Below are 10,000 nucleotides of genomic sequence, written 5' to 3'. Positions count from 1 at the left end.
AGATAGATAGATAGATAGATAGATAGATAGATAAATAGTTAATTCATAGATAGATAAATAGTTAATTCAATAAAATTTTCAATAGAAACTTCTTTATAAAAGGTTTATAAAACAAAATTTCCATACAAAATCTAATTTATAAACTGTTTATAAAATAAAAAATTTTTTATGAATAAGGGGGAAAAAGTTTTTAAGTTCTTTACCAGTTTCTTAAATTTTTATTACTTCTAAATAAAAGTATAAAAAATAATTCTTTTTGCCTTTAGGGTACATAAAATCCTACATTGCCGCCATGAATGCAAAAATTTCGTAAATAGACTAAAAACAAATTATACATTTTTAAGACTCTTCCCCAAATCTTGTTCTATTTGCTTTATATGTGGGACGATACTACACTTTCTTTGTCCGTTAATAAGGAAAATATGATGCATTTCTAATATATATTATTCATTTTTGGCTTGATTTTCTAATTTATTGCCAAAATTAAAAAAAAGTATTCGAAAAGTCTAATACGTATTACCTATAAGGTCGTTGGTCTATATAATGTCAACAAAATTGTTCATGGATAATTGATGAAATTGTTTAAAAGCTATTATTACTTATCAGAAAATTATTAACTTAATTTAAAATTATATTACAATGAAAAGATAAACAAAAATAGTTTTTGATTAGAAAATGAGAATACGTGGAATCAACAATAGATTTATAGTTAAAAACTTTATACATTTGTTTTTGCGAAAAAGTACTTACGCCAAAAGTAAAGTGCTAAGTTTTCTCCCTGTTTTATTCGCCTCATCATGTCAAACTTACAGTTTTATAGACGTCGTCTGTTTATGGCACGATTTGTTTACTTTTATCATGATAAGCTTTCATGAAAGTCATGCGAATAAAAAGTTTATTATAAATTTAACCCCTAATTAAGTTTAAAAATAGAGATAACATGCTCTGATTTCTTTCTTAATATTAAGTTTAGGTGATATTTTTTCATTATTTTTATTGATATACAATAATTTGTTTGTTTTCCGACGAGATTTATTCAACTTCTGTTTAGTTTTATACTCTTTGAGAATGTTGCTCTCCAATTTGTTTTACTCTCTTTGGCGCAAAAATGTTTATAAAATTATCACTTGTGATGATAAAAAATTGCGATTTACACATTTGAAACTAGACTATATACACTATATATAATATTTATTATGTTGATGGATCTATTAATATAAAAAAAACAAACAAATAAAAACTGAATGAAAAATTCAACTGGTTACGTTTTATTTGTTTTTTTTTTTTTTTTTTTTTTTTTTTTTTTTTGCGAAAATAATAAATATATCAAATGCGAGTGTGACAAGAAATATAACGTACAAATTATTTCAAATTTGTTTATTTAAAATATCGATACATGTTTTCAAGAAAATGCTAAATATCTACAACATTCCTATAAAAAATTCGAAATATCGAGACTTTTTTTTTAACAAAAATTAAAAATATTCAAACATTTTCTAGGAAAAATTTAAGATATCGAAAATTTTTTTAAAGAAAATTCAAAATATAGATAATTATAACTGATTATAATGTAGGTTAAACGATTTTTTAATACATTACAATGTCGTTATAATGGATTTTAATACATTATATCATATTAAAACCCCATTATAATAGATTATAATTCATTATAATATTATTATAATGGAGTATTACTCATTGTAGTGCCATTATAAAAATTTGTAATACATTATAATCACAATATAATGGATAATAACCTGTTATAATAATGTTATAATGGATTATAATACGTTATAATCAAGTTGAATAGATTATCACTTCTTGTAATGCCATTATAAAGATTTATAATATATTATAACTCATTATAATATTATTATAATAGATTATAATACAATATAATCCCATTATAACACATTAAAACCCCATTATAATGGATTATAATTCATTATAATAGTATTATAATGGACAATAACTCATTGTATGCCGTTATAATGCATTATAATACATTAATGTCTCATTATAATAGATTATAACTCATTACAATAATGTTATTACGGATTATAATAAATTATAATCCAATTAAATCATTATAATTTTGTTATAATAAATTATAATACAATATAATCCCATTATAATACATTATAACACATTAAAACCCCATTATAATAGATTATAATTTATTATAATAATATTATAATGTATAATAATTCATTGTATGCCGTTATAATGCATTATAACACATTAACGCCTCATTATAATAGATTATAACTCATAGCAATAATGTTATTACGGATTATAATACATATAATCCAATTAAATTGATTATAACTCACTGTAATAATATGTTATAATCCAATTATAATGCAGTTATAATGGATTATAATACACAATAACAGTTTAAAACCCCATTGTAATTGATTGTAACTCATTATAATAATATTATAATAGATTATAATAAAATATAATCAAATTAAATACATTATGACACATTAAAACTCCATTATAATGGATTATAATTCATTATAATGGATTATAATATATAATATAATTATATAATTATAATTATAATAACCCATTTTATTCTGATTATAAAGATTTATAATACGTTATAATCTCATTGTAATGCAGTTATAATGGATTATAATACATAATAATCGCATTTTAATGGATTGTAATATATTATAAATTAATTAAATTTATTTATTTCTCCTTATAATACATAATAATGAAATATTTTCTAAATTATCGATAAATTTTCTAAAGCAAATAAAAGTTATCGAAAAATTTTCTCAAGAAAATTCAAGTTATCGTTTTATTTTCTATGAAATTGTCTACTTTTTTTTAAATATTAATAATTATTTATCATTTCAAATTTTTACTAAAATATTTTCTTGCAATAACATTTAACAGGGTCTTGTTGTGGCCGGCTTAAGTGATTTGGCACGTCCCGCCGAAACTCTATCAGTTTCACAATGTGGTGCCTTAGCTGCGACCGGCATAATCTGGTCGCGTTACTCTTTAGTGATTATACCCAAAAATTGGGGTCTATTTTCGGTGAATTTATTTGTGGCCATGGTACAATCCGTACAATTGGGACGTGCCTATTTGTATCAAAAGGAAAAATCTGAAAAAGAAGCGGCAGCAGCAGCAGCAGCTGCTTCACCCAATACACCCGCCTTAGAAGCTGCTAAAAAATAAATTAGTGAAATTGTAAGTTTTATTTCTCTTTTTAAAAATATTCTAAAATAAATTAACTTTTATATTTGTTTCTTCGTTTTTTGCAGTTATTTTTCTAACAAAACCATATGGAATTTAGTTTGTATGTAGTGTGAAAGGAAGAAACGTCGAGTCGAGGTGCTAAAACGTAAAGTAAATAAACGTTTTTAAAGTGATATTTTAAATATTTACATTAGAAAACACGTTTTTAACTTCTCTCCTCAAATCAACTTGATAAGTTTATTAACAAAATAGCACAATTTTTGTTTTTTATATATATTTTATATATATAAAAGAAATCTGTAATAATTAAGTTATCCATTAGTTATTAATTGTACAATCTCCTTTTTTTTTTGTTTATTTTTGTAATTTTCTTTTTATTTTATCCACCAAAAGATGCCTCTATTGACCATTCTTGTTCAAAGAACTAATTATTATAAATATGTAAATTGTTTATCTTTAAGGGGAGATTCTTATTTGGGATTAACAAACAAAAAAAAAAAACAAATCGATAATAAGTTTAAAGATGTAGTAGGTTTAAACAAAACAAATTAACAAATTATTTAAATAACAATTTAATTGTGTTTTAAAATAAAAAGGCTGTAAAAAGTTTTAACAAAAAAAAAAAATATATATTGAAAATTGAATTTTGTTTTATTTAGATAAGGTGTAGATTTAAAGTTTTAAAAAATACTTGCAGTTTTTTCAAATATCCTACATCTTACATATTGTTTCTATGCAACAATTATAACAACATTATCTTCCTTTTTATTCGGCTAAAACAAAAGAGAAATGGTGTCATATGAATAATTCACATTTTGTTGTTTTCTTGGGAGTGGCTGGTCATGACCTCAGCCACTTTTTCTAAGCATGACGCGAGCTAGTGCAGAAAGTATATTGATTTTTTTGAAATAATATGTAAATTTTCTTTAAAAAAATCATGAATTTTATATAAAAGTTCCAGTTATCGATATTTTTTCTATAAAAAATTCATGTTATTGATAAATTTTCTATAAAAATTCTAGTTATCGATACTTTTTTGCATTAAAATTTAAGTAATCGATAAATTTTCTTTAAAAAACCCATGTTATCGTTACATTTTTTATATAAAATTAAAATTATCGATTAATTTTCTGTGAAAAATTAAAAATGCCGATAAAATTTTTTGATAAGTTTAAATTGATAATTTTTTAAAGAAAATTCATGTTATCGATTTATTTTTGAAAAAAAACTTATATCTTCAAATAATCGATAAATTTTCGCTTAAATATTCTAGTTATCGATATATTTTTTATTAAGAATATAAATTAAAGAACATTTTAAAGTTATCGATAAATTAACGAGCATTTTCAAGTTATCGATAAATTGTTTATAGAAAAATTAAGTTATTAATGCTATCGATATTTTTTAATAAAATTTATCGATAATTTTTCTTTAAAAAAGCCAAGCCATTTATAAGTTTTCTTTAAAAAATTCAATTATCGATCAATTTTCTTTAAAAAGTCAAATTATTGATAACTTTTTATAAAAATTTAAGTTATTGATAAATTTGTTATTAAAAATTTGTTATTAAAAATCTATACAAATTTCAAATTATCGATAAATTATCATTAAAAAGTTCTCTTTAAATTATCAAGTTTTCGTTAAAAAGTTAAAGTTATCGAAAAGTTCTCTTTAAAATGTCAAGTTCTCGAGAACTTCTTTTTAAAAAGTCAAATTATCGATAATTTTTAAATAAAAATTTAAGTTATCGATAAACATGTTATTAAAAATCAACTTCTCGATAAATTTTCTATACAAATTGCAAGTTATCGATAAATTCTCTTTAAAAAGTCAAGCTATTGATAAGTTTCTTTAAAAAAAATCCAGTTATCTATCAATTTTCTTTAAAAAGTTTTAGCTATCGATAAGTTCTCTTTAAAATGTCAAGTTATCGATAAGTTTTCTTTAAAAATCAAATTATCGATAATTTTTTATAAAAAAAATTAAGTTATCGATAAACATGTTATTAAAAATAGAGTTATCGATTCATTTTCTATACAAACTGCAAGTTATCGATAAATTCTCTTTGAAAAGGTTAAGTTATCGATAAGTTCTCTTTAAAAAAGTCAAGCTATCGATAAGTTTTCTTTAAAAAATCCAGTTATCGATAAATTTTCTTTAAAATGTTTAAGTTATCCATAAATGTTTAAAATGTCAAGTTATCATTATGTTTTCTTTAAAATGTGAAGTATCGATAATTTTTTATAAAAAAAAATTAAGTTGTCGATAAACTTGTTATTAAAAATCAAGTTATCGATAAATTCTCTTTGAAAAGGTTAAGTTATCGATAAGTTCTCTTTAAAAAGTCAAGCTATCGATAAGTTTTCTTGAAAAAAATCCAGTTATCGATCAAGTTTCTTTAAAATGTTTAAGTTATCGATAAGTTCTCATTAATAAAGCAAGTTATCGATAAGTTTTCTTTAGAAGTCCAATTATCGATAATTTTTTATATAAAAAAATTAAGTTATTGATGAACTTGTTATTAAAAATCAAGTTATCGATACATTTTTTATACAAGTTTCAAGTTATCGATAAATTATATTTAAAAAGGTTTAGTTATCGATAAGTTATTTTTGAATAGTCTGCTATCGATAAGTTTTCTTTAAAAAAATTAAGTTATCGGTAAATATATGGGAAATTTTAAGTTATTGATTAGTTTTCTTTAAAAAATCAAATTATCGATAAATTTTCTGTAACAAATAGAGAAAATTGAAGTTATCGACAAATTTTCTCTAGAAAAGTTTCGATGAAGTTTCTTTAAGAAGTTTAAGTAATCGATAAAAATGTCAAGCTATAGATAAGTTTTCTTTAAAAAATCAACTTATCGCTAAATGTTTATTAGTTATAAGTTTTTAGGTTATCGTTAAGTTTTCTTTAAAACATTTGATAAAAAATAAAGTTCTCAACAAATTTTCTAAACAAATTTCTTGTTGTCGATAAAATTTCTATGGAAAATTGAAGTTATTGATAAATATTTGATAACAATAAATTTCCCAAATCCTCCCAAAAAGTAAATAAATAATATACTTTTATTTATATTTTTTTAAGGAATAAAATATCAAGAGTTTATTTTGTTTTTTTTTTTATTAAGTGAATTAGATAGAAGCAGGCTTTAAGTACCAAATAATTGTTTATAAAACATATGGTTGTTTGTTTTTGTTATTTTTGTCTTTAAAATTTTAACTAAAAATACAAATTAAACAGCAGGTTGTTGTAGGAAAACAATTATACATTATCAATAGGGAAGAATATTAAACATTTTAAAACAAATAATAATACTCAATTATATAAGAATAATAAAAAAAAAAGGAAATATAAATATCAAGTACCTGAAATAAACACATAAATATTATAATAATAGAATAGAAGAAAAAAAGATAAATAATAATTTAAACATGATAAAAAAAATCATCTTAAATTAAACATTTAAAAAGGACTTAGAACTAATAGAACTTTGTTTTTGTTATTTTAATATAAATAGAGATTTACGCAGAGAGCAGCATACTTTTTTTTTGGAAGTTAAAAACAAAACTATAAATATTTTTCTTGTATATAAATGCGTTCTTTTTTTGTTTGTTCTGTTTTGGTTTCTTTTTCAACGTTGACGAAAAAAATTAACAAAAATTCAAAATATTTCTGCATTAATGACTGTAAAGTGTTCTGTTTGTTAATGTCTGTTTGCCGAAGGAGCAGTTTAAAAGCTTTACCAGAAACCACCCGATGAATGGCCACCAGGTGGTACACGTGTTTTGGTTGCAGTATTGGCATTAGCATCATTATTACCTCCAATACCATTTGATGAATTCGATTTGGTATCAGATTTCTCAGCTTTGGCGGCAGTAGTGTTATCGTCATCTTTTTTATGACATACTTCTTCGCGTAATTTCTCTACGGCAACATTGGCATCCGTAGAACCCATACAAGCATTTAAATTGCTGGAGTTTTGTTGATTATATTTGGGTCGTGGTGCATTAACACTAACCTCCGGTTCGGCGAATATATTCGAATGACCACCGCCTGGAGGTTTTAAGACACGACTAGATGGACGGGCACTGCTGGTTAAGCCAATTTTTAATTCGGTTGAAGTCATATTGTCCATAAAAAATGTGGGGAGCTAATAATAATAGGAAAAAATATAAACAATTTATTTTAGATTGTTTTTGTTTAATTTAAAATCTATTTAATTAGTAATATTTCTTGGTAATAGCGAATAAAAAATAACGTATTTTTAAAATATTGCACACACCCTATTCTTTGTGTTAACTTTTAACAAATGACTTCACTGACTGTGTTTTATTTGTTCGTATATTTTTTTTACAATATGCGCAAATACAACAAAAACAGCAACAAATACACTACCGACAAATAATAGATGAAATTACAACGGAACAAAGACATGCATACATACTTACTAACACAACCCTGCAGTTTTAATGGTGGTAATCGAAAACACATCGAAAGATTTATTTTCTAAAGAAAATTTATCAATATCTGAAGAAAATTTATCGATAACTTGAATTTTTGCTAGACAAATATTCGATAACTTGTATTTTCTATAGAAAATTTATCGATAAGCCGATATAACTAAAGAAAATGTATCGATAGCTTGACTTTTTTAAGAAAACTTATCGATAACTTAATTTTTTAAAGAAAATTTATCGATAACTTTACATAACTAAAGACAAATTATCGATAACTTTGATTTTCTCCAGAAAAGTTTTTGATAACTGGAATTATCTAGGGAAAATTCTTCGATAACATGATTTTTTTTATAGAAAAATTATCGATAACTTATCGAGAACTTAAATATTCTATAGGACATATATCGATAACTTGAATTTTAAAGAAAACTTATCGATAATTTAAGTTTTTTAAATAATTTTTATCGGTAACTTGAATTTTCTATATAAATTTTTCGATAGCTTAAATTTTGTAAAGAATATTTATCGATAACTCGACATAATTAAAAAAAAAATAATTTTCTGAAAAAAAATGTATCTATAACTTGACTTCTTAAAGAAAAACTTGTCGATTACTTAACTTTTTTAAAGAAGATTTACCGATAACATAAAATGGCTATAAAAAAAAAATTATCAATAACTTGATTTATCTAAAGAAAATTTATCAATAACTTGAATTTTGATTAGAAAATTTATCGATAACTCGACTTTTTACAGAATACTTATTGATAATTAAACTTTTTTAAAGATAATTTATCGATAACTTCACATAACTAAAGAAAATTTTTGGATAATTCGACATATCTAAAAATAAGTTACAGACAACTTGAATTTTCTCTAGAAAATTTATCGATAACTTAACTTTTTTAAAGAAAATTTATCGAAAACTTAACATGACTATAGAAAATTTTTCGATAACTTGAATTTTCTAGAGACAATTTATCGATAAATTTAATATTTTATAGAATATTTATCGATAACATGAATTTTGAAAGAACATTTTTTGATAACTTGACATAACTGAAATCGATACTTGATATAAATGAAGAAAACTCATTGATAACTTAACATAACTAAAAAAAATTTATCGATTACTTGACATAACTAAAGAAAATTTATTGATAACTTGAATTTTCTAAAGAATTTTTATCGATAACTTAATTTTTTTATAAAATATATATCGATAATATCACGTTCTAAAAACTTATCGATAACTTGATTTTTTTAAGAAAACTTATCGACATTTAGAGAAACTAGAGAAATTTTATCGATAACTTTTGTTTTTTATAGAATATTTATCGATAACATGCTATAACTAAAGAAACTTTATAGATAACTTCAATTTCCTAAAAAACATTTATCGATAACTTGACTTTTTAAAGAAAACTTATCAATAACTTAACTATTTTTAAGAAAATTTATCGATAACTTGCATCTTCTATAGAAAATTTTTAGAAAAATAATCGATAACGTACACTTTTCAAAGAAAATGTATAATAAACCTGAATTTTCTAAAGAAAATGTATCGATAACTCAAACTGTCTATAGAAAATTGATCGATAACTTGCATTTTCTTAAGAAAATTTAACGATAACTCTACTATTTTAAAGAAAACCTATCGATAACTTATTTTTATAAATGTTATCGTTAACTTGACTTTTCAAAGATTTATCACTAACGTGACTTTTTCTTTAGTAATTTTATCGATAACTGAGGTGATCCTAATTACATTATCCAGCAGTCACCCAAAACTTCAGGGTACATAGAAAACAGACCATTAGTCTGCTGCCTATCTGTCTTTTTTTCTACGGATGTCTGTATGTTTTAATGGAAAAAAGCATGTACATCAAACAAAAGCATAAAAACGACAAGTACAAAAACAACAACAACAAGATTGCCAAACGAAAATAACAACAACAAGTACGGCAACAATATGAACTAGGGGCCAGAACTTTCACAACTATTTATTATTTTTATACGAATTTTCTTTTGTCTCTTCTCTCATTTCTCTTTTTTTTTTTGTTACTTTTTACTTTTCGATTTTCTGCGGTTACAGTCATTATTTTTTGCATTGTTTATGATGATTTTATTACATATACTAGAAATATTAACAACAATAATAGAAACAACTATTTTAGGTGAAATTCATTTTGTTAATATTAAAATTTAAGGCTAGATCTAGCAGCTTTAATAGATCGATAACAGTAATATAGCAAATTATTTAAATCAGTTTATTAGAAACCTAATTAGTTGCCGTTTAGTTTTGGTTCCCTTTAGTTTTT

At 23.0% G+C, this 10,000-nt stretch overlaps 2 protein-coding genes across 3 annotated transcripts in view; one reads left to right on the top strand and one right to left on the bottom strand.

Moving 5' to 3' along the window:
• The window catches only part of LOC119600551 (mitochondrial pyruvate carrier 2-like), a 7,023-nt gene extending 3,176 nt beyond the window's left edge, over positions 1-3,847 (top strand). Inside the window, exons 4-5 of the mRNA XM_037950829.1 lie at positions 2,911-3,210; positions 3,285-3,847. Of these exons, the coding sequence (XP_037806757.1) occupies positions 2,911-3,198 (288 nt within the window). The 3' untranslated portion in view covers positions 3,199-3,210; positions 3,285-3,847. The remainder of the gene's footprint in view (positions 1-2,910; positions 3,211-3,284) is intronic.
• Positions 3,848-6,323: 2,476 nt separating this feature from the next.
• LOC119600555 overlaps positions 6,324-10,000 on the bottom strand; it is a 5,055-nt gene continuing 1,378 nt past the window's right edge. Inside the window, exons 1-2 of one of the 2 annotated variants that reach the window (XM_037950863.1) lie at positions 7,505-7,608; positions 6,324-7,372 (exon numbers count right to left, since the gene is read on the bottom strand). In XM_037950863.1, the coding sequence (XP_037806791.1) occupies positions 6,962-7,357 (396 nt within the window). In that variant the 5' untranslated portion in view covers positions 7,358-7,372; positions 7,505-7,608 and the 3' untranslated portion in view covers positions 6,324-6,961. Of the gene's footprint in view, positions 7,373-7,504; positions 7,609-10,000 lie in introns of those variants that run through there. The other variant, XM_037950862.1, reaches the window with a different exon arrangement.

The sequence above is a fragment of the Lucilia sericata genome, unplaced genomic scaffold, assembly GCF_015586225.1.
Source record: "Lucilia sericata isolate MDLA Ls3-8-SP2 unplaced genomic scaffold, ASM1558622v1 Contig000116F_arrow, whole genome shotgun sequence".
In the NCBI taxonomy this organism is placed as follows: Eukaryota; Metazoa; Arthropoda; class Insecta; order Diptera; family Calliphoridae; genus Lucilia; species Lucilia sericata.
Note: the sequence above shows the minus strand (reverse complement) of the source record. Positions and strands in the feature narration are given on the sequence as shown.